This window comes from Manihot esculenta, chromosome 8, assembly GCF_001659605.2.
Source record: "Manihot esculenta cultivar AM560-2 chromosome 8, M.esculenta_v8, whole genome shotgun sequence".
NCBI lineage: Eukaryota > Viridiplantae > Streptophyta > Magnoliopsida > Malpighiales > Euphorbiaceae > Manihot > Manihot esculenta.
The window spans coordinates 37,725,399-37,749,995 of NC_035168.2; the positions used below are offsets into that span (position 1 = coordinate 37,725,399).

General features: G+C 32.1%; 2 protein-coding genes across 2 annotated transcripts; both read left to right on the forward strand.

Moving 5' to 3' along the window:
• The first annotated feature begins 5,622 nt into the window (after positions 1–5,622).
• LOC110620071 lies at positions 5,623–8,886 on the forward strand. The gene is made up of 2 exons (XM_021763649.2): positions 5,623–6,043; positions 6,853–8,886. The coding sequence occupies exons 1-2, from the start codon at positions 5,941–5,943 to the stop codon at positions 8,454–8,456; spliced, it is 1,707 nt and encodes a 568-aa protein (XP_021619341.1). The 5' UTR covers positions 5,623–5,940; the 3' UTR covers positions 8,457–8,886.
• Positions 8,887–10,004: 1,118 nt separating this feature from the next.
• Positions 10,005–24,517, forward strand: LOC110620067 (probable inactive ATP-dependent zinc metalloprotease FTSHI 5, chloroplastic). Its single transcript, XM_021763645.2, has 19 exons — positions 10,005–11,066; positions 11,971–12,436; positions 13,204–13,404; positions 13,487–13,780; positions 13,871–14,143; positions 14,819–14,908; positions 14,983–15,114; positions 16,225–16,398; positions 17,235–17,356; positions 17,670–17,871; positions 18,387–18,515; positions 19,882–20,064; positions 20,283–20,402; positions 21,031–21,216; positions 21,304–21,378; positions 21,729–21,788; positions 21,919–22,026; positions 22,539–22,619; positions 24,149–24,517. The coding sequence occupies exons 1-19, from the start codon at positions 10,120–10,122 to the stop codon at positions 24,215–24,217; spliced, it is 3,912 nt and encodes a 1,303-aa protein (XP_021619337.1). The 5' UTR covers positions 10,005–10,119; the 3' UTR covers positions 24,218–24,517.
• Positions 24,518–24,597: the final 80 nt, after the last annotated feature.

Genomic DNA, 24,597 nt, shown 5'->3' on the forward strand with positions numbered 1-24,597 from the left:
CCAGTTCATTGGATCTTGGCTGACGGAAAACCAGAATCTTTATCACATTCAAATATTAACTCCACTTGCAGCAACATGTCAAAACCAACACTAGCAGCAACAAAATAATCCAATTAAGCATGTACATTTTACCAAATATAATAATGAAGCAAAATCAAAACACAATGCCCAAATACCCCAACCATTCACACAAGTGTTGGGGAGATTCTCGCCACGGTTGTGCTCCTCTGCTCTGTTTTTTGGTGAGTATGGTGATGGAGCGATAATTTAGTGGGGTGTCGCGTTGCCGTCGATGCGGTGTGGGGTGGATTGGGTTGTGGTATAGACAGAGGCTCGTGAGCAGGGGAAAGGGAAGATACGGCAAGGGGCACGTGCCGTACCGGCGATCGGAAAATACTTTGAAGGAGATGAATGTACCGCAGCGGCGCAGCCGGTGCCAAGGGAAGGCCTGGCTCCGCCACTGCTTATGAGTTTTACGCTTCAAATCTACCTTTAAGCTAGAGAAATGCTAAAGATATATATATATATTTTTTTTTTGTTTCTCCCTCAATTTTTTATAAGTAATACTATCTCTATTTTATAATTTTTATTTATTTATCTTAAAATTATTATATATTTTTTTAGATTATAATAACATATAAATAAATTATTATAAATAAAAAATATTTTTTATAAATAAATAAAGTCTAAGAGTTTAAATAAATGAAAATATTAAATAGTCAACTGTTTGAAAAGTCAAAAATTAAATGGATAATAGTTTTAAAATAGGGAGATTAAATAATATATTTAAAAAATATATAAAAAAAATAATATAGTAAACACAAAAAAGCTATTTTCTCCTGGTATTTTTCTCCAGTTATTTTCTTCCCTCCCCATTTTTAACACATCCAACACACAGGCTTGGATAGCTGGAATATCAGAGGTGAGAATTTAAATCTATAATAAGTATAATTGGGTTGGATTTATAATGTGCCTGAACCTGCAACTAGGCTCGATTATACTTTGATTTTTGTTTTAATTGGATGAAAATTAATTTTGAATTAAAATCAATTAATTTAGTTTGATAATTCTAACTCAAACTATTATTTTTTTAAAAAAAAAAAATCAATTACTAAATGATAAAACTAAAATCAAATCAAATAGAGATTAGAATCGAACGAACTCTTTATTTGACTTGTTATTTTAGAATAATATATGATTAAACAATTAGATTATATAATATATTTTTCATAACGGTTCAATTATATTTTTATATTGTATATTTATTTCAAATAAAAAAACTTATATCAAATCATCTAATAATATAAGTGGAAGATTATTCAACACTCTCTATCTTATTAGTCAAAATGTATATTAGATCCGTTTTAATCTGTTTAGTTAAAAGTATCAAAAAAAAATCGAAACATGATATATTAATGCAATTTTAATTATTTCTATTAAGAATGAGTAGTATTTGATTCAAATCGAAAAAAATCGATCGAATCGAATTAATTTGAAAATACGATTTGGTTTTTTATTTATTTTGATTTGGTTTAATTTTTAATTTTTAAAATTTCAGTTATTTCGGTTCGGTTTGATTTTGATAAAAAAATCGAACAAAATTGATTAGTGATAATAATCAGTTATTTCGGTTCGATTTAATTTTGATAAAAATATCGAATAAAACTTATTAGTGATAATAATATATTATTTTCAATAATATAGAGATTATATCATAGTTAAAATATTCATATTAAATTTTAAAATATTAAAAATAAAGTATAAAAAAAATTAAAAATTTAAATCGATTGAATCGAGCTGAATTAAACTAGTTCAATTTAATTTGATTTCGTGACTAAAATCATTTTGGTTCAATCTTTATAAATATTAAAATTTTAATTTTTAATTTATTATATTTAATTCAATTTTAAATCAAACTCACACAAATCCCTAATTTTCATCGAACAAGACTTAAGATTTATCACTGAGTAAGAACAAATACAACAGGACTTCCCCCGTTTAATTGAAAGATGTATGTCCACAATCTTATTATTGACTTGGCTAATTTTTAACCTTAAACTCCCAATAATTAAAAAATGCTTTAAGATTTCATAAATTATTGAGGAGAAATTTATGATATTTTTCAAAACTTGACAAAGACACCTACCTAGATCGAATTGACATTTCCCAATTACATGGATTTTTCATAATCAAATTTACATTAAAAAAAAGGAAAATGATAAATCAAACGTAAACTTTTCAATTTCAATTCAATGCACTCATCCTCATAGTAAGTATGTGAATATTGGGATGCAAGTGGTCGCTTGAAGACTTGAAAGTCTAATGGGGCGGCTTTAGTGCTCAAATCAACAGCTAATAACAATATGATAATCATTTTGATAATGACAATTTATCGATTTATTTATTTTTGTGGTTTAGGATTTATGATAATGAACAAGGAATTGATGAAATCTAAATCAATTGCAAGCATGCAAGAAAAGGGCTTTTGGCTGAGTTTACGAAGTATTTTTTTTTATATAATTTTCACGTATTTAATAGGATTTGATATTAAAATTTAAATTTTTTATATTAATTATAAATTACTAAAAAATTAAATTTTTATATATCTAATTTTTAATTATTCTCGAAATTATTATCACGATCACATATTCGGTGACATTATTTATAATATTAAAAATAAAATTTATCAATTAAATTGTTTGTTGAATTCAAACGAGTTTTATCGTATATCTTTATAATTTCATTTAAAAAAAAATAAATTATTCAAACTCAACATTCCTCAATAATATTTAATTATATATTAATAAAATATGTATTTAGCACTAAAATATATATATATATATATATATATATATATTATATATTTGCGTTGACTACTAGTTGTTTAGTGAAATAAAAAATTATTAATTAAAAAAATAAATAAATAATGATGATATGTTCGATAAGAATGTATTTATAAATTTAATTTGATGATAAGTACATTTAAATAAATTTAAAAAATTTAATATTTTACTCTTTAATCTCAATTATTATTTAAAAAAAAATAAAAAGTTAATGAGAACATACTGTGATGATTCAAATTAATGAAAATTGTGTAAAAAGGGTTAATGACCGTGAATTTCATTATTGTTATTATGTATTATTATTTACTCCACCGTTCTTGTAAAAGTAGATTTACTTTTATTTTCACGTAATTTAAAAATAAAGTAATATAATTAAAATAATAATTTTTATTTAACATTTTTCTAACGTATCATTTACTCATATTACTCTGCTAAAATTTAAATAAATTTTATTATTAAATTATTTTCAAAATTAGGAAACAACATATATATATAATAACATTAAATAAGTGTTATATAATTTAAGATGAATGAAAAAAAAATATTTTTATGAAAAAATATTTTTATAATTTACTCTCAAAACTATTAAATATTACTATTTTAATTTAATTAATTTTTTTAAATAAAAATTAAAAATCAAAATAGTATAATTTGTGATATCTCAGATTTACTTATTAGACGTAAATATGTTAAATTAAAAGATCTCTCATAATATTATTGAATAAAATTTAAATATTTAAATTAATATATTTTAATTAATAAACTAAATGTATCATCTTATTATTAACTTATTATGTGTAATTTAATTTAACGTATAATTAATATATATATATATATATATGCTTGTAAATTATAAGTCATATATCTTTAAAAAGAATAGTCATAATTTTTTTAAAAAAATTTAACATTTTTAAATTTGCGAGAAAAATTATAAAAACATTAAATATCTTTTTTTTTTTTAAAATATTATTTTGCAGGTAATAATAATAATAATAATAATGTTGGCTCCTTGACAGCATCTTTAGAACGTGCTTTCGAATATTCAATGCTGCAAAAAAGTCAAGGTAAAGTCAAAATTGTCGACCACACCAATTAAGCATAGCCCATATTATTATTATTATTATTATTATTATTATTAAATCTACTTAGTATTAATAACCTACCATTTTTTTAAATAACATTAACTTAAATTAATTAAAAATATAATTTTATGTCAAATCACTGCACATTAATTATGATAAAAATAAGTAAATTATTTTTAATAATATTAATAGGCATAAATATACTTTAATAAAGAAGGTTATTGTACAAAATACGAATTCTTTTATAAAATTCATTAGTAAAATAAATAAAGACACTTGTATAAAATTATTTTTTAGTATTATAATAGGTATAAAATTTCAATTTTAAATTATAATAGAAGTGGCTTTAAACATAAATTAAATTCATAAACTATAAAATATTAAATTTAAATTTCTATTGATATTTTAATATTCAAAAAATAAAATCTTATAATATGTAAACTTTTTAAAAAATATCATATCTTTATCTTTTTATTTATTTATTTTTTATTCATTAATTACGTCTAATCCTTTATCTATTATAATATTATTTATTTTTATCATTTAAATCCGTATATATCCGTATATGTGGAAACATCAAAAATTTCTTTTTAATGGCAACTATTTAATTTATCTCGACGTGCATATTGATAGAATTATAAAATAATTAAATCAGCTATTTTTCTTCACTTTATACTATTGAATTGAATTTATTGAATCGATATTCATGAATTATCCGATTATCTTATGTATTCAAATTAAAATTTATAATATTAAATTAATCTATTTAAAGATGATCGGATAAATTTTAAACTTGTGTTGTTTTTTAGAATTCGGCCTCATGCCAGTCTAAGAAGCCTAGTGGTCTATCACCGAGCATTATTAATAACAAAAGTTGGAATCATAATTTTCATGACTACGATCTTATCACAATACATAATGATAATAATAATAATAATAATAATAAAGGTGAAATTGCAAGTGCCAGAATATTCCTTTTGTGGTGAGCATGTGAGAGAAGTTTGAATTTTAATTTCCAATAAAAATAAATAAAAAAGGTGAATTGCAATTTGCAGAATATAAAAAAAAATATATTTTTTAATTTTTAATAATTAATATTGCCGACCATAATAGAAAGATGACAATTACTCATTACAAAAAAAGAGAAAAAAGATATCTTCTAATTAGGTTGGCTGAGCTACGCATTCCACTAATCCATTTAAATAATAAATTAATTAACCTATATTAGACAAGATATGCATAATTTTATTATTAAGATAAAATTGATATTTATGATAAATATTAATTTAAATTTAAATTTTAATTAATTAAGTTGACCCATATCATATTTTATTTTAATTATATATTTTTTTTAAGTGCATGACTGCAGTGTAACTCTAATATAAACTCTACTAAGCAAACAGTGACTTAAAAAAAAGTAAAATTGGTCTTAAAAAAAGAAAATTGTATCATGAACACTTGAATTATTCTTCAATGGGCTGATAAAAAAATTAGCATTAAATTTATATATTTATTTAGAAATCAAGAAGTAAAAATTTGAATTTAAATCATAATTATATATTTTTAATAATTGAACTAAAACGAATTGAATCAAACTTATATAAGTTTTTTTTTTTTTTTAAGTGTTCTTCGCTCTCCTACGAGGAAAAACTAATCCAAAGTACCAAACAAATAATTAAAACGTCATATTAACTGTTTCCCTCTCTCTTTCTTTTTCTTTCTTTCTTGTTTCCTCTCATTTCACTCAATCCTCCCTTGAGGACAAAGTACACCTCTTTCTCTCTCTCCACCTCTTCTCTGGATCTTGAACAAGTCTCAGAGACTCACAGTTTCATATATAAATGCAGATATTGAGAGAGAGCTATATGGGGAATAAGCCTTCCTTGCCCTCTTTTTAGTCTCTCTGTGTCTTCGTTCAATTTGCAGGCATTTAAAAGAGTTTAAAGATCAATAATTTGGAAACGGTTCTTGGGTTTTGGTGGGTTTTGATTCTTTTAAGTTAGAGACTTGTAAGGATGTTTGGTTGTGACTGTTTTTACTGGAGCCAAATTACTGAGTTCTGCTTTTCCGATCATCAACCTTTCTCTTTGCCTGCTCAAATTCCACAGTGGCCTCAAGGTATGGCTTCTTAACTTTCCAAAAGAAGTCTGAAGTCTGAAGTTGATAATAAAGTTTTTCCTTTTTTTTCCAGTTATTTTGGAACATATAATTTCTGGGTTTGGGAAGTTCTTCACAGTAAATAATCAGGAGTTTCTTATGCTGTAAGGATATTATCCATTAACTTTGTTAGCCTTTGGGCATCAGAAGGTTACAATCCTCTGTCTGTCTGTCTGTATGTCTATGTCTTTGAGTTTTAATTCTTTAGATTTAAATTATTGTCTTCCCCAGAATAAGAGAAGGTTGTTCAGACACATTCATTAACTTGGTCAAATGATAGAGAATCTGGCATGCCTTGAAAGCAGAAGCTTGTAAAGGCATTTGAAGCTTTAAAAATGTAAAAATCATTAAGCATATGGCATCATCTATATCCTTTTTCTTCTTTTTGAGAGGACGAAATCTATTATCTCACTGTGCAGTATTTATATTTCCAAATTTTGTGCCCTTGATTGTGGTTGAAGCAATGGAGGAACGTGTCTTCCCTTTTGGTCTATTGCATATGGATGCATCCTTCTAAGCTGTTTTGGGAGATTTTTTGTCACCAAAGCATGGAATTAGTACTATATTGTTCTTGAGATCTAAAGTCTTAACTCTGTACCAACGATGCTCATTATATCATTAAATATTAATTATTGGCTTGTTTAAAAATTTTAGCTTGTTATTTGTTGGTAGAACTCATACCTGAATAGGCCAACTGTGCTTTTGATGTCTGCATCACTGAATCTTCATTTATGACTTGCTTTATAAATAATGTGTTCTTGTATTCTCAGGTCAAGGATTTGCTACTGAAAGAATAAATCTAGGAGAACTAGAAGTCATCAAAATTACCCAATTCGAAAGTGTTTGGAGCTGCAGCCTCTTGCATGGAAAAAAGAATGGAGCCACATTTTATAGACCTGTTGGTATCCCTGATGGTTTTTATTGCCTTGGCCATTACTGTCAGTCCAATGACCGACCATTGAGAGGCTACGTTCTTGTGGCTTGTGATGCCAACACCCAAAGGCCTGAAGTTGGCCACCTTAGTCGCCCAAAATCAGTCCCACCAGCTCTAAGACAGCCCCTTAACTACTCATTGGTTTGGAGTACTAATTCACATGATGATGGTGTTGGTTATTTTTGGCTGCCAAACCCCCCAACTGGTTATAAGGCTATGGGTGTTGTGGTCACTAACAAGCCAGAGGAACCTAGTGTTGACGAAGTGAGATGTGTTCGAGCAGATCTTACTGAAAAATGTGAAACTTGTGATCTAATAATTTCTTCAGATTCAAAAACTTTCGAGAACCGATTTCAGGTATGGAACACAAGACCCTGCAAAAGGGGAATGTTGTGTAAAGGTGTTTCTATAGGGACATTCTACTGTGGGACCTACTTGAATTCTGATGATGACCTGCTAGACGTTGCATGCTTAAAGAATCTTGACAGCACCCTACACGCTATGCCAAATCTCGACCAAATTCATGCACTCATTGAACACTATGGCCCTGCTGTGTTCTTCCATCCTGATGAAGATTACTTGCCATCGTCAGTGCAGTGGTTCTTCAAGAATGGAGCTCTTCTGTACCAAGAAGGCAAGGATCAGGGTGAACAGATTGACTATAGGGCCTCGAACTTGCCTATTGGAGGTCAAAATGATGGGGAATATTGGATTGATTTGCCAAATGATGATGATGCAAGAAATAATATCAAAAGAGGAGATTTAGAGAGCGCTGAGCTTTATGTTCATGTGAAACCAGCACTTGGAGGAACTTTTACTGATATTGCAATGTGGGTATTTTGTCCCTTCAATGGACCTGCCACCCTTAAAGTTGGGTTAATGAGTTTTCCTATGACCAAGATTGGGCAACATGTGGGTGACTGGGAGCACTTCACACTTCGTATAAGCAACTTCACAGGAGAATTATGGCAAGTCTTCTTCTCAGAGCACAGTGGCGGCCGATGGGTGGATGCTTCTGATTTGGAGTTCATTGAAGGTAATAGGCCAATTGTTTATTCGTCTAAACATGGTCATGCAAGTTACCCTCACCCTGGTACTTACCTTCAAGGATCAACAAAGCTTGGAATTGGAGTTAGAAATGATGTTGCTCGAAGCAAATATTATGTAGATTCAAGCAAAAAGTATCAGCTTGTTGCAGCTGAATATCTTGGCGATGGAATTGTCACAGAGCCACATTGGTTGCAGTTTATGAGAGAATGGGGTCCAACCATTATATACGATTCGAGATCTGAAGTAGATAAGATTATTAATCACCTTCCATTCTTTGTTAGATTTTCAGTGGAGAACATCTTTGACCTGTTTCCAACAGAGCTTTACGGCGAGGAGGGACCAACTGGACCGAAGGAAAAAGATAACTGGTTGGGAGATGAAATATGCTAGTTTTGCTGTACGCAAATTCACATTTTGCTTATTACTTCGCCAATTTATCTGTCTGGGAATGTAGTTAGACAGTTCGGCAAAAGTATGGTTTCTGCGGTTGGATTTAGATCAACATCTATAGAGTGTTGTTGCATGATGTGAACTTGCTGTGAAGAGAATGCATTGCCTTGTGTTCACAAGAAGCAGGCAATTCTGCAGACTACAGAGGACAGTTCACATTATTCTTCACAGAGATCAACAGCATTGTTTACCAACATTTGCTGATGTTATTTTATTGCACCATTTGAAATCTATACTGAAATGTCTGCAATTGTAATTGGGGGACAAGGATTGATTGGAGCTTATGTGTACCAATATAGTGATGCTTGTTCATGGAGTGGTAATTTTTTTTTTTTATAAATATAAAAAATTAAGCTTGAAGAAGTATGAATTAGAACTCTCAAAGTACTTAGATTGCTAATAAGTTTGAAATTGTTAAATTTATTTAACAATAAGTTTTTTTCTTTTCAAAAGAAAATTCTAAATTTTTTCATCATTTCCTCTTCCAATCCAATGCCTCTAGCTTCTCTCCCATTAAATATTAGCAATTTGGGAATTATGGTAATATACCCTTCAATGAGGTACCAATTTGAAAAATTACGTATATAATTGATAAAAATTAGATGGATCATAATTGAGCAAAACATTTATTTATGTATTATTTTGAAATTAACCCAATCATTACCCTTTTGAATTCTAACACTATGTTTGTTATGAGGTAGAGTAAAATAATTCATTAAAAATAAAACTCTATAAAGTATTGTCATTTTCATATTTTTGTAATTTAAAATTTTAAAGAAATTTATGGATTTTGAAAAGAAAATCTTTTTAATCAATATTTTAATGATTAAAAAAAATGTTTAAAATTTTTAAAAACTTCTAAAAATCTTATTTTAGAAAAGACTTGCTTTAAAAAATCCCAAACAAAAGCAAAGTTGTGCAAGTTCTTTTTTTTTTTTTAAGATAATATGTCATTAAAAATGAAATATTTCATCAAATAGTCAAATTTATAAAAGAATAATAATAAAAAACTATTATTATTATTATCATAAACTATAATTTAATACTTATAATTTAATCAGATAAACATATAAATTTTATATTTTAAAATTAATTATTTAATCTTTATAATTTAAAAAACATATAAATTTTATATTTTAAAATTAATTATTTAATCTTCATAATTTAAAACACGAATAAATTAATTTTGCAATGAAAAATATAATTAAATCACTACTATTATTATTTATTTTTAAGACTAATTTATTATTTATATCTAAATTATACTGATTGAGTTTTTAGAGTATATGAAATTTTAAGCACTAAATTGCGAATGAAATAAATAATTTTGTTTTCCTTGGAATCTATTTATTTTCTTAATTTCTTTTAAGGATTAAATAGTTAGTTTTTAAAAATGTAAAGACTTATATATATATTTCACTAAAATATAGGGATTAATTTGTAATTTACGATTATCATGCTAGTCGCAGTATTTTCTCCTCTATCTTCGTTTCTTTCAGTAAGCCCTTGCAGGCCTGCCCACTTTGCTCTCTCCACCTGCGTCTTCTTGCTCACAAATGTTCACCCGAAATATGACCCACAACACACTCGTTCATTAGTTCTTATGGCTTCCATTTCCACTCCCTTTTCCCCTCTTTTCTATCCACCATTTAGGAGCCCTTCATCACCAACGAGACATAAAATTAGAATTACAGGCCTTACCTCCCAATCCCACAAACATTCAGTAAGAAACCTAACATTTGTGCATAATTATCGCGTTTTCAGCTTTTTAGAAGCTTCAAAATGCCGTAACCACAACCAAGAACAGTCTATAGAGCATCCTTCAAGCCCAGAACAACAAAAGCAATCGCCTTTCTCAATTGGGTGTCTTACTAGACCCGAAAATCACATAGTTCGAAGCATTACTAGGTCTGTTGTGTATGCTTTGTTTTGTATTGCTGTTGGGTTCGTTCCAGTTGGTGCATTACCAGCTCGTGCTGCTGTTGCTAGTGAAGTTACATTCAAAAAGGAGGAGAGAGAAGTGAATGAAGAATCGTATGCAAAGGGCCATGAATATTCGGATTGTACTAAAAGTTTGATAGAAGAGGTTTCATGGTTGTTGAAGTGTATAGAGGAGACTAGGAAGGGAAACGGGGGATTGGAGGAAGTGAGATTGGCGTTAAAGGCAGTAAAGGCAAAGAAAGAAGGATTACTAGGGCAGATAATGGAGGGGCTATATTCGGAAGCTATTGAATTGGGAAAAGAAAAATTCAGTTTGGAGGACCGTGCTGTTGAGCTCAGGGTTGAAGCGGTGAAGGTTAGAAGAGAGTACGAGAATTTGGAGGGAAGTGCTGAGAAAGAGAGAATGGAGGAGTTGAAGGAGAGAATGAGAGCGATGGAGGAGAATTATGGTCGAGTTTGGGATAGAATTGGGGAGATTGAGGATGTAATTTTTAGGAGGAAGACAATAGCAATGAGTTTTGGAGTCAGGGAGCTTTGCTTCATTGAGAGGGAGTGTGAGGAGTTGGTGAAAAGATTTAACCAAGAAACGAGACGAAAGGGTACGGAAAGGTAATTTCATAAACGGGTACATTTGAGTTTAGCTACAATGAACTTTATTTGCATTCTAGAATCAAGCAAAACAATGATTAACGCTATATTGATAATTTATGTGACTTGAGTGGTTTAAGTTGCTTAAGTTTATGGTGTGGCAACGTTCAATTATTTTTATTTAGAGTACTGGTTTTTCTTTGGGAAATACAGTGGGTAGGATCACTTTAATGGTGATGGGTAAAATCACTTGATGGCCATGTAGCAAGCAAGCAACATCTAATAACTTTAGCTTAAGGCAACTGCTAAGAACTGAGGTGGATGGTGCTCGTTAAGGGACATAATACTGCTCAAAATGTTGTCCACTGGGCCAAAACCCTTAATCATATTAGTGTATGCCCTAGAGGATTTCTAGAATTACAAGGTGGAAACTCAGTTGAATATTGTTTAATACAATTTATTGCATGTACCCCCTATTTGGAGATTTTCTTAGTTTCGTAGTTGTAGTACAAGTAAATTTGCTACTAGGTTGCCCCTTCTTCTCTTTATATTCTTGGACCCATGTTTGCTTTCATGGATTTGATATTCTGTGTTCTACTATTTGGCATTGAGATTTAGAGCCAAAAAGTGTTTGTTGAAAAACCAACGTTTTGCTTGCTATTGAAAAAAAACTGTTTAGAGAAGAACTGTTTGTTATTTTAGTGTTCAAAAACAAAAAGCATATTTAAGTTGCTATTGACTAAAACATGTCAAATTTAATTTTAAGTTAATTTTTAATATCCTCTAACTAACATATGTGAAAATGGTGCTTTTCTCATCAGCAATTCCAATATCTATGCACTCTGTGGTGTTAGGCACTACTCCTTGTTCATAATTCTGTTACTTATGTTGAATTTCTTATATAAGCATTTTAATGTACTTGCAGTGTGCAAAAAAGCTCCAATCTCTCTAGATCTGAAATTCAGAAAGAATTGGAAACAGCACAAACTAAATTCTTGGAACAGATTATTTTGCCTAATGTTGTGGAAGTTGAAGGCCTTGGACCTCTATTTGATCAAGATTTAGTGGATTTTGCTTTGAGTCTAAAACAAGGTCTTAAAGATTCAAGGAAGCTGCAGAATGATCTGGAGAATAGTGTAAGAAAAAGGATGAAGAGGTTTGGTGATGAAAAGCGTTTGGTCGTAATGACACCAGCAGATGAGATTGTGAAGGGTTTCCCAGAAGTTGAGTTGAAGTGGATGTTTGGAGATAAGGAGTTAGTAGTCCCTAAAGCTATTCGCCTGCATTTATACCATGGATGGAAGAAATGGAGAGAAGAAGCAAAGGCAAACCTGAAGAGAAATTTATTGGAAGATGTTGAGTTTGGTAAACAGTACGTGGCCCAAATACAGGTAGCTTTTCCACTAATCAAACTGTAGGAAATATGTGGAGATAGCACTTGAATCATATTACATGTCAAAGGTTGTAAATTTGGAGGAAGCACAGTAGCACACGAGTTTATTAATACAAATATTATACCCATTTCCTTCTTAAAATATTTTGCCACTGTGGGGGTGATGAATCTTTTGTAAAGTTTGTTTCTGAATGGTATTTCCACGCCAGTTGTCTGGAGTATGAAATGAACTTAATATTAGGGACCTTAGTGCATGATGATGTTACATTAATTTTTGGTTTGTAAACATTAACAACTGTTTTTAATGCCACTTTTATACAAGCTTCACTTGATGCATTGGCTTTAACAATTGGGATTACTTTTTTTGTTTCTCTTTCATCTGCTGGTGTTTGTTTTGTTGGTTATCTACAGTTTAAATTTATGTGAGATGTTTTACCTTTTTCATGCTTTTAGAATATGTCAGATGTATGTTATTACAGTTGTATACCTCGTATGCCTGAAGATCACTGTTAAGATGACTGTTAGGTGTATATTTATGATTTCAATTACTTAAGAACCAAAATTATCCATATGATTTGTTCTTGGGCAGCACATTTATATGAATGAGGAAACTGCTCCTGATATATGCTATGCATTTTGCTAGTTGTAGCTATTACTCAATTACATTTTGCTTCATGCCTTGATAGTTTGCGGTCAAACTTCAGAATTTGATGCTTTCTTGCAGTTAATTTGTATCATAACTATTTAATAAAATTTTAATTGCAGGAACGTATTCTTCTAGATCGAGATAGGGTCATCTCAAAGACTTGGTACAATGAAGAGAAAAACAGGTGGGAAATAGACCCCATTGCTGTTCCATATGCTGTCTCAAGGAAACTAGTGGAGCACGCTCGAATCAGACATGATTGGGGTGCCATGTATATTGCACTCAAGGGTGATGGCAAAGAATACTATGTTGACATTAAGGTTGTATATGTTTATTGTTTATTTAATCTCTCCTTATGAGTCATTGTTGGCATACTTTTAACCTCGGCATTTTTTGTTTCAGGAATTTGACATGCTTTATGAGTATTTTGGAGGGTTTGATGGGCTATATATGAAAATGCTTGCCCAGGGTATTCCCACTGTGGTTCAGTGGATGTGGATCCCTTTAACAGAATTGAATATGCATCAACAATTTCTCTTGACAATGAGGCTGGCTTGCCGATGTGTAAATGGAATATGGAAGGCTAGAATTGTTTCGTCTGGAAGAGATTGGTTGTTAGAGACAATTAGTGACATAAATGATGATATAATGATGATGATTGTGTTTCCTACACTGGAGTTTGTCATTCCTTTTCCAGTAATTGTTATATGAGCTTTTAACTTGTCTTTTCTCATTTATTTCTATTGCTTTTTTCATAATTGTTTCATAGTTGCTGTTCTATTACAGGTAAGGTTACGGTTGGGGATGGCATGGCCAGAGGAAACCGGGCAGAGTGTTGCCTCAACATGGTACTTGAAATGGCAATCTGAGGTGGAAATTAGGTTTAAGTCCAGAGAAACAGATGAAATAGATTGGTATTTTTTTCTGTTTATTGTTAGAACTGCTATCTACGGATATATTTTGTTCCATGTTTTCTGTTTTATGAAGAGGAAGGCTCCAAAACTTCTTGGTTTTGGACCTTTACGTAGAAATCCAAACTTGCGGAAGTTACAAAGAGTGGTATTACTTTTTTCCTTTTTTCTTTTTAAACTTATTTATATTTTATCTTTACTGATCCAATTGTTGTATACGTGACAAGCTTGGACCTACCATTCCTTTCCAAAGGATTTGCTCATTTGATGATATGTAAAATTTCTTTTGTGAATTCGATGATTTTGCATTTGTTATTACCTTATATACTAAAGTTTGAGGGTAATCATTGTGAAGCTATAGTTTGAGTATTAATGAGTGATGAAGGTTCACATGGTTTGATGCATTGGAAATCTGGAATTAGAACCTGTTATTTCATATCTAAATTCTCCCATATCGATGTCAAGAAGATGATTATTTTAACTTCATTTTTGTCATGTTATACAATGGATATGAGAATCACTTTCAGGGCTGGGTTTATTCTTTATTATGTTGCTGATTCCATCAGCTAATAATGAGAAAGTCATATTATGTCCAAGTCCATTGGGACAAGAAAAATAACTATAAATTATGACATATAGATACAAATTCCATTAATCATTGTACTTAAATCTGTCAGAGAGAAATATGTTCTTGGCTATTTTATTGGTAGTGAATTGCTAAGATTCTCTTTGATTCAGAATGATCTGACTGAATATCTGGGCTATCTTAAAGTTAATCTGAGCTTCTGACTGAATACAAATACTGTTATACATTATCTTGCAGAGAGCCTATTATAATTACAAGATAAGGAGAACCAAACGCAAAAGAAAGGCTGGGATTGATCCTATAACAAGTGCTTTTGAAAGAATGAAGGTTCCAAGCTATTACTTAATTTTTTATTTAATCATTTTCTGGGGCGAAATTTAATATTCTTGATTGATTTCCAGAGGGTGAAGAATCCTCCAATACCATTGAAGGACTTTGCTAGCATCGATTCTATGAGGGAGGAAATTAATGAAGTTGTAGCATTTCTACAAAATCCCAGTGCTTTCCAAGAAATAGGTGCCCGTGCACCACGGGTATGTTATTGTCAAGATACTATCAATATGCTATGTTGTTGTTGGACGAATGTTTAGTGGCAGCATCATATATCTCTCTTTTTTCCTTCTCATTTATCTTAGATTGTGGGGTTGTTCTAAAATTCAACTCTAAAGTGATGAGTGTGGGTAAAATCTGGCTCATATGTTTCCTTCCTCATGTGTCAATGGAATTGAATTTGAAAGGCGTCATGGGGATGTAATATAAGTATGCAAGCTGTATAAAGAAAAGTATGCCTAAAGGGGGAAGAAACGATAGTAAAGGAAAATTCAAAGAGAAAGTTAAAAAACCTAAAACTTCGTATTAATTTTGGCTGTAAAGCAAAGAGATAATACTTAGAAATAAGAAAACTGTAAAATTTCACTAAGAAAGGAATCAATATTGTACAATGTCATGTACCAAAGATGGCTTAGAAACAAAAGATTCCTCTTGTACAAGACAACTGAACAAAGTTATTCATCCACATGACAATAAATCCACCATCTGTTATACTTCAGGAATGAAGCTTAAAGATCCATCCTGAGCAGAACCTTTCCTTCTTTCTAAATTTTGGAATTTCTTAGTTAAGCAATGAGACCTCTCTTTTTTCATGTGCCTTGCAGGTTAGCTGTTAAATTTGCTTTAGCTTCTCTAGTAGTCAATCTCTGACTTGCGTATCTAACTGTTGCATGCTATTGTGTTAGTGGTCAACATACCCAAAATTTTCTTTCATAGATGGGGAAAACCTGGCCTTAATGGTGATGAGTTTTTGCATAAGGGTGATGATACAGGATCCAGTAAGACTTCCTACTGCATCATAAGCATACACGAGTGTGCTATAGTTGGAATAATGGAAATTTAGTGGAGATGGAAGACAATATTTTTTCCCACTGCTTTATCTTGTACCTTTTAGACATTTTCAACAAAATAATGGGATTAAACATTCAAATATCCTGTTGCTGCATTAGGTTTGCATGTTTAACATTCATTTTCTGCCCATATAGCATGTAACTTAACCTGTACACATTTGCATTATTTCAAATTATTAATTTGTGCTGCAAGGTGTACTGTGATCAAATAAGTTTGTGAAGTTGTTCATGGTTATATTGCAGGGAGTTCTTATTGTAGGAGAGAGAGGAACGGGAAAGACGTCTCTGGCACTGGCTATTGCTGCTGAAGCCAAGGTTCCTGTGGTCAAAGTTGCTGCCCAGCAGTTGGAGGCGGGACTATGGGTTGGTCAAAGTGCATCAAATGTCCGGGAACTGTTTCAAACAGCTAGGGATTTGGTTATCCTCTAAACCTATCCAGTTTGATGTCAGCTTTCGACCTATTTATCTTGAAGTACATGTTCGTATGTTTGTGTGTGTGTGTTCTAATGGGAGGGGTAGGCTAAAGTAGGAGATTGAGCCTTTGACTGCCAATAGGATGGGGCATGGTACCCAACTACCAGGCTACTGCCTACAACCCTGAATTCTAGGGGAGGTCATCATGTTTCATTACCTAATTTGCTTGTCACGAAAATGATTTGTAGAACTGGGATTGAGAAATTTATATTTATGCTTCCCCCTCTATTGCAGTCTGTTTTACTTTTCTTCATTTTTGGGTTAAACTTTGTCTCAAGGCAAAATTACTGGCCAGAATTTCAATATTCTGGAACCTTAGTTGCAAAGATATCATGAACTTTTCCTTTTTTTATGGTTCTTTGCTCCTTCAGCTTGTGATAATATTTCAGTCTTCACCAAATTATTAATTTTTTTATGCTTTTTTATTTTTTCAACGTGTCGAGGAACTAATAACACACAAATATGACTGTTAATGATTTTGGGTTGCATTATTCTCATCAACATGTTTTATAGATTTTGTTGTGTTTATTTTTTATATCATAATTTTTCTTAATTGCTATAGATGCTTGAATCTTGATTGATTAGTAGTTGTGGAATTGGTTAAATCTTGTGGCTATGCATGTGACGGTGTTTATTTTTTCATTCATGAAGGAAATACTGCTGAATTTCTTCTATTTAAAGAGTCCCACTGGTTTGCAGTTTTCAATCCTTGAAGAAGAAACAAGAAATTTGATTAAATACGGTCGTTCATTTTTTTAACTTTATAATGTCATATCTAGGCACCTGTAATTATCTTCGTGGAGGATTTTGATCTTTTTGCTGGTGTTCGTGGTAAATATATTCACACTAAGAAGCAGGATCATGAGGCTTTCATTAATCAACTTCTAGTGGAACTTGATGGGTAATTTGCAACTTCTCTCCTACTCTACGTGAATTCCTTAGTATGCTTTGATAGAATATTTTCTTGCCAAATGCACCTCTTTCCTGTATATATGTAATAATTGACCATGGATTTTAAGTGTTTACAATTTTCTGTATTTTGGATTTTGGACTCTTGTCATTATTTAGTTTAGCATTCAGACTACATTGTGTTGTGAGGTTTGGGCTGAGCCCTATCTTTGTTTAATTCCTTGGAGATCATCGTTTCTCCCTCTAATTTGCTTTCAAGTCTGGGAATGAAATATGATTTTGCTAAATACAATATCCCTTTCCAGGTTTGAGAAACAAGATGGAGTTGTTTTGATGGCCACAACAAGAAATCTGAAGCAAATTGATGAGGCCTTGCAACGGCCTGGTCGGATGGATAGAGTATTTTATCTTCAACAACCAACACAATTAGAGAGGGAGAAGATTTTACTAAGTTCTGCAAAAGAAACCATGGATGAAGGCCTCATTGATTTTGTAGACTGGAAAAAGGTAACTTTTATCAATCCTGTATTCCTGTTCTTCCCTTTATGCATATATATAGTAACAGAATGGATGATATATTGTGCATAGCAGCCAAATATTTTTTGCTCTGTCTTTGCCTGCTCTTGTAGTTTCTTCCTATTACTCTTCTGCTCAATTGTAGGTCCTTGAATTGCTGAACTGAATGCATGTTATAATCTTTCATTTAACAATGTGGGTTTTTTTTTTTTTTTTTTATGACCTCTGGATGTTGTTTAGTAGTGATCAGTTCTAAATTTAGAGCTCATTTATGGAAAAATTACATAATTTTCCTTTTGCTACTAGCTGGCAACTACTGTTCTTAGAAACCAGTAAGGTGACTTTATAGATATATTACTGTATTTTTCACCCTTTGGTTCCTGAAGAAGGGGGTTGAGTTTCAATCTCAAATCCTCACTTGGGGTTACCTCAGGTGGACTGATTAACTTTACTCTATTTAGTTGCATTTTTCTCTTCTTTTCTTTTATAGTCTTTTCTCTTTTCAGGTTGCTGAGAAGACAGCCCTTTTACGCCCTATTGAATTGAAACTTGTTCCCGTTGCCCTGGAAGGTAGTGCCTTTAGGAGCAAATTTGTTGATACAGATGAACTTATGAGCTACTGCAGTTGGTTTGCGGTAAGATATAATTTTGATGTAATAATAAAATCTCCCTTCTGTATGATTATCTGAATTTCATGTGATGATCAACTTGATTAGATTCTAGTTGTATGAGTGTTATTGAAGGTGGCCTCAGGGTCAAGGCTCCAACTCTAACACCCTGTATAGGAGAAGGGAAGGCAACCTTTAACAAGTTTTCACCTTCTGTGCCTGCCAGCTGCCGCTTAGATGTGCACCTTGTTCCAAGCACAAGGCTCTAGAAATACTTCCACCTCTCTTGGGCACCTCCATTGGCTAAAGACACCACTTCTAGATTTGGAATTTGTCGATCTGCTAGAATTGAGTATTGATGCACTAGGAAGTAGGAAGTCATAGGAATTAGTCTCACCGGTGATAAAAAGTTGCTAAAATCTCATTAAACCACCTCGCCCAGGATCACAAACTACCTCATGTTTACATTTTTAATGCTCATGCTTTGTTAGTTCCTTACTTTGTACCTTGTTTTCAATCTTTTTTTATTATTTCTCTCATCTTTGGTGTATATTTGACTCCTTTGGTCCTAGTTTATCTGAAATTGTCATCTTTTTTCTTTTAACACCACTAACAATGAAATGGTCCTTTATTTCAGGATTCTTGAGATTGCTTCTTTGTTGTTATTTTATTTTATTTTTAAAAAGCTATTTAAGTCATTTGTATCTTGGTTATTTGTCCTCTGTTTTTTTGTTCTTCTAAAATATAAACATGTTAACTGAGGTCACTTTTTCCCTAGGTTATTTGAGATTGCTTTTTCCCTAGGTTATTTGAGATTGCTTTTTCCTAACGATGCTAGTAGTGCTATTTTCTCGCGTTTATGGACATCCAAAATGTATGTTGTCTTTTTGAATGTCCAAAATATGGGTTTATTTTATTTTCTAACAAGTTTTTCTAGTGTTTGCTAAAAGAGGGAAAACATCATGATAAAGTTTAGACTCTATTCATTTTATGTTTTTTTATGCTTATAAATACTTTCTATAAGTTTAGTTAAATAAAGCTATATCTATAATTATTTGATTTTAAGTTTATTATTATTTTTTAGTCTTATTTCTTTCAGGCTTGCAATAAGGTTTGCGCCTTAATGTGTCTTCTGCTCTAATAACTGTTACTTATTTGATTATGATCATAAGGACAAAGACATACTTTGTTAGATTCTTTGTTGAAACTTCTGAATTGTTAGATTTAGTAATGCACGTCTTTTTTACCCTTTTCTAAACCGTTCCTTGTTTCTTTCCCTCTTTTCCAATTTTTATTTTAGTTAATTTCCTTGGTAACAGTGTCCTTTGATTTTTTTTTCTTTTTCAATATTTCTTCTATTTATTTAGTCATGACATTTCCTTCTGTTCTGAAGACTTTCAGTTTTATGTTTCCCAAATGGATTTGTAAAATCAAAGTTGTGAAGAAGGTGAGCAAGATGTTGGTGAATCATTTGGGGCTAGAATTGACTAAAGAGGATCTGCAGAATGTTGTTGACCTGATGGAGCCATATGGTCAGATAAGCAATGGAATAGACCTACTTAATCCTCCACTTGATGTAAGAAAGTACCTTGTCTTTCAAGGCTATTATTGAGTACTGTCATTGTCTGTTGACCATTTACTTCTCTCTCTCTCTCTCTCTCTCTCTCTCTCTCTCTCTCCTCTCCCTCTCTCTCGTAAATCTATGTTCTTTCACATATTTATGATCATGCAGAAGTCATCATTACCTTCTCTTGATGAAAAGGTTTGCACTAACATAAGATTGGGATGTGACAGTGGACCAGGGAGACCAAGTTCCCACATGCTGTTTGGGCTGCTGGCCGTGGTCTGATTGCACTTCTTTTACCCAACTTTGATGTTGTAGATAATCTATGGTTGGAGCCTTGTTCTTGGCAGGTTAGTTGTGTCATATTTACTTGCAACTTAATTTTGATATAGATGTAGGGAATCAAAATGCGTGAGGCTTTGAAGGACCATGCAGCAGATGGGAATTCTCATTTGCCATCAGAAATGTTGAAATGGAGAACTATAAGTTGTTATTTATAATTATATATAGATGGATCATTGATGGGAACTCGAACATTCTCTGGAAAATCAAAATGATGAAAGGCTCACGCAAAAGAAAAAGGCTCTTGAATTATAAGGCTGCATAATTTATCCTCTTTGGAGCCATTCTGATGTGCCAAGTATGGACTTCAAGATAATTAAGCTACCCTCAAGGCTGTGTATAAACTGCAGTGCGTTGGGAAACATCTGCCATTATATATATTTTGTGATTATTTGAATAAGAAGATAGCCGGGCTGATGTAAGGGAGGCTTGTACCATAGTCTTAAGTCTTTACACTTGGAGTTGTCATGTTCTCTTTTTGAACCATGCGATGACCAGGCTAATCATATTTTGTATTAATTATAAGCATAAAAGCTGCTTTCTCTTTAGGTTTGATACAACTACTATCAGTAGCCAAATTATTTTTGGAATTTAGCAATGAAAGAAGTTGGGAAAAACTTACCCCCATTTTTTCAGGGAATTGGATGTACAAAAATCAGTAAGGCTAGAAATGAAGGTTCCCTGAATGGGAATGTGGAATCAAGATCTTATCATGAGAAAAAGCTTGTCTTCTGTTTTGGTTCATATGTTGCGGCCCAGCTTCTACTTCCCTTCAGTGAAGAAAATTTTCTTTCTTCTTCAGAATTAAGACAAGCTCAGGAGGTTGCTGTCATTTAATCATAATATCCATTTGCATGAGAAGTTGATTTGAGTATACATTCCTGATCACGTGTCTAAAACTTGTGACAGATAGCTACACGTATGGTGATTCAATATGGGTGGGGGCCTGATGATAGTCCCGCAATTTACTACAGTAGCAATGCGGTATTCCCAAATCCTTTGAAAGCATGTATACTGGTTGAAAAAGAAAAGGAAAAATAAACATTCTGCTTCAATTTTTGTATTTTGGTTTTATTGTTAGAGAACCTTCATCAACTTCTGTATTCTAGTAATTTGTTATACCAAATTTTACTACATTTTGCTCATGCTTGGGAAGCAGAAATAAGGACCAACTGTCTGTTTCCACCTTATGTGACATCATTTGGATTTATATGATTAATTATTGCTGTCCGAAAATTCTTCATGTGATATTTGATGTCATCTTCAAGGCTTCATTGTAGCTTTGTGTTTTCATGTTAATATTTTGTATTGGATGTCTTTGCATGCTGATCTAGGTTACATCTTTAAGCATGGGGAACAACCATGAATATGACATGGCGGCTAAAGTTGAAAAGGTATACTTTTGCTTCCTACAGTGAATGTTTGCTTGCTTTTATTGAACATGTCAACTGTCGGAACAGCATCAGTACCTAGTGCTCTTTTATGATATTATTTTATGACATTATATGCTTGTTTTATTCACAGATGTATGATCTAGCATATCTTAAAGCAAAGGAATTGCTTCAAAAAAATCATCGAGTTCTTGAGAAGATTGTTGAAGAGTTGCTTGAATTTGAGATCTTGACTGGAAAGGTTAAAGCAACAACCTGAAACTGTTCTAACTGCCACACTCCTCAATTCTATCTTGCGGTTTGCAATATCCAATTAGTCTCTTTTTTAAACATCTCTGAGCAGCTCTAAAATGTGAATGCTTGTATTTAGCCTCTGTTTGAAGCAACCAATTTAGATTAAAATAAATATTTCAAATATTTATAGATCTAGAAGTTAAGTGGTTATTGATTTTTGTTGAGCTAACATTTGACCTGATATTTCTGTGTGCTGCTTGCGTCATTTTGCTGAAAACAGAACATATTATCTTATCAACCTTTTGGTGTTTTAGGCTTTGCTTTATAGGTTTCCTTAATCCTTATTCAAAATTCTTGGTATAGAAGTAATGAGAAATTTGATGACTGATTCTAGCATGACATTGTGTACCTCTTGCTCATTATTGTGACTAGCTGTTGAGTCATAGCTGATATTTTTGAGAATTACAAAAGTGACTTTGAGATTGTTGACAGTACAATAATCTTTTATTTTGTTTGCAGGATTTGGAAAGAATCTTTGAAAATAGTGGTGGGATTCGGGAGAAGGAGCCCTTTTTCCTTTCAAAAGCTAATCATGGAGAGGCAAGTTCCAATCCTCTCTCTCTCTCTCTCTCTCTCGTAGAGGGATGGGGTAGGTCATCTATTGTACAAGTGAGGACTAGGTAGTGAGGGGTGGTACCTAGCTTAGGTTTTGTTATTGAGGACTATTTACTTTTGGCACTGGACACTCTGTAGCCTGGGCAAGGCCATCTTTTCGTTAGGCTTCATACTTCCCCAATAGCCTTGATCATTGCACAGAAAAGTGAGTAGGTTCATGTAGTAGAGGCAAGAGGAAGTTAGGCATGGAACAATTGCTATGGATTAACATGACAAGTAATCATTTAATTGTCACAAGAACCATGCGAAGTGTGTGGCAAAATAGATTTAAATGGAATAAAATTATCCATGTTGCCAATTCATGGTGGTTTAGCATGGGGAAAGCCATAAGCAAAATTTGAGAGGAAACAGAAGAAACACTATGTTTTCCTAAATTGACTCCACTAGAATCATAGAACACATAAAGTTGGTCAATTTTTGTACTTTAGTTGGAAATGGGAAAGAATTGAGTTTTTTAAATTAAGCAAGCGACTTGTGGAGAAAGAAATGCACACAAAGAAAGAAGAGGGAAAAATTTTGCTCCTATGATCATTGCAAATTACATTGGTAGCAAAAAGCTCTAAGATCTTATTATCTATATTTGTTGTGTGTATTTTATTTTATTGATCATCTATGGGATTAATAGTCCTTTTGTTTATATGTGCGAGTTTTGTGATTGATTAAACTGAAAAATTTTCCATTTTGTCCGCTGGTTCCTACAAAGTGGTTCAGCATAATTTCATCATGCAGTGCTTGGTTGTAAGGAAAAACCTACTTTCTTTGAACATTTGGAAATCATAACACTCGGTTGATTTTTATACCATGAATTTTGGCAATTAGATAATAACTGCACCAAGGTCTAATCTCAAGAATCGGTATTTTGAGATTGGGAAATTATTAGGCACAGGGGTCAAACTTATTCACATAAACTCTGGGCTATGATAGTGTCCAAACTGTGTGTTTTAAAGAAATTCTTTAGAAGATTTGCAAATGATTTATCTCTAGTTACTGAATAGAGAACCAAATTAGAAGGAAAAGAAATGATAGAAGACCTGTGAGAGTCAAAACTGACAAGAACTTGTTGACTCTGTGGAAAAATTTAAAGACGTGGCTGCATAAAATTCAGATGCCAGAAATAATCTCGGATTCATAAACTAGAAGTTGTTGTGTATCAGAAGATGTGAGAAATCCTGAATGTAATGTGAATTTGGAAAGGTTTTATGTTTGTTTATTGGTGCATTTCTGTAGTTAGTAATAGAATTCTGGATTATTTCGCTATTTTATGACTTGAAGGTGATATCTGTAGATAAAATGTTTCGAACAGTAGGGTAGATTAGTCTTCTAGATTACTAATTTATCTTGGCTAGCATGTTCTATGATTTCTTTATGCATAGTAATTTACTATTTTCTTCGTTCATCAGCCTTGACATCAAGATTTTTATATTTAGACTGAAACTTTTTCGCCAATTTTTCAGCCGGGGTCTAGCAGCTTTCTTGACATGGGGAATGGATCGGAACCTGCTCTTTTAGGTGCATCTAACTAAGGATCAAGGGAACATTGACTTGAAGTGTTGATCGTTAAGGTGCCACATTTTTCCAATGAGCACAGGTTGCATCTGTGAAAGGTTCCTTTGTTTAATTTATTGAACATTTCTTTCTGACTCTAGAACTATTTATGTAAACTTGTTACAGAAAGTAAGTTTAGTTGAGAAGAGGTTCTATTTTTCCTTCTCAACTGTAGTCATCCAAGGTTGGAGAAACATGCTTCCCTTTCACAATTACAATTTGATTGTTGACCAATTTGTATATTTATTTATTTATTTAATTTTTTTGCCTTACTGTAATGCAAGCGTCTAGCAGGGAAATGCCACAGATATTGTATGCATATGATCAGGCGAGAAAGCTTAATCTATGCTGGGCTATT

What these genes read in the sequence shown, in the direction of transcription:
- LOC110620067 (XM_021763645.2), top strand. Translation starts at nt 10,120, where the DNA reads ATGGCTTCCATTTCCACTCCCTTTTCCCCTCTTTTCTATCCACCATTT. An exon ending in AGTACGTGGCCCAAATACAG is followed by an intron (nt 12,437 to 13,203) that starts GTAGCTTTTCCA and finishes TTTTAATTGCAG; the next exon opens with GAACGTATTCTTCTAGATCG. An exon ending in ATTTTGTAGACTGGAAAAAG is followed by an intron (nt 17,872 to 18,386) that starts GTAACTTTTATC and finishes TTCTCTTTTCAG; the next exon opens with GTTGCTGAGAAGACAGCCCT.
- LOC110620071 (XM_021763649.2), top strand. Translation starts at nt 5,941, where the DNA reads ATGTTTGGTTGTGACTGTTTTTACTGGAGCCAAATTACTGAGTTCTGC. An exon ending in AATTCCACAGTGGCCTCAAG is followed by an intron (nt 6,044 to 6,852) that starts GTATGGCTTCTT and finishes TTGTATTCTCAG; the next exon opens with GTCAAGGATTTGCTACTGAA.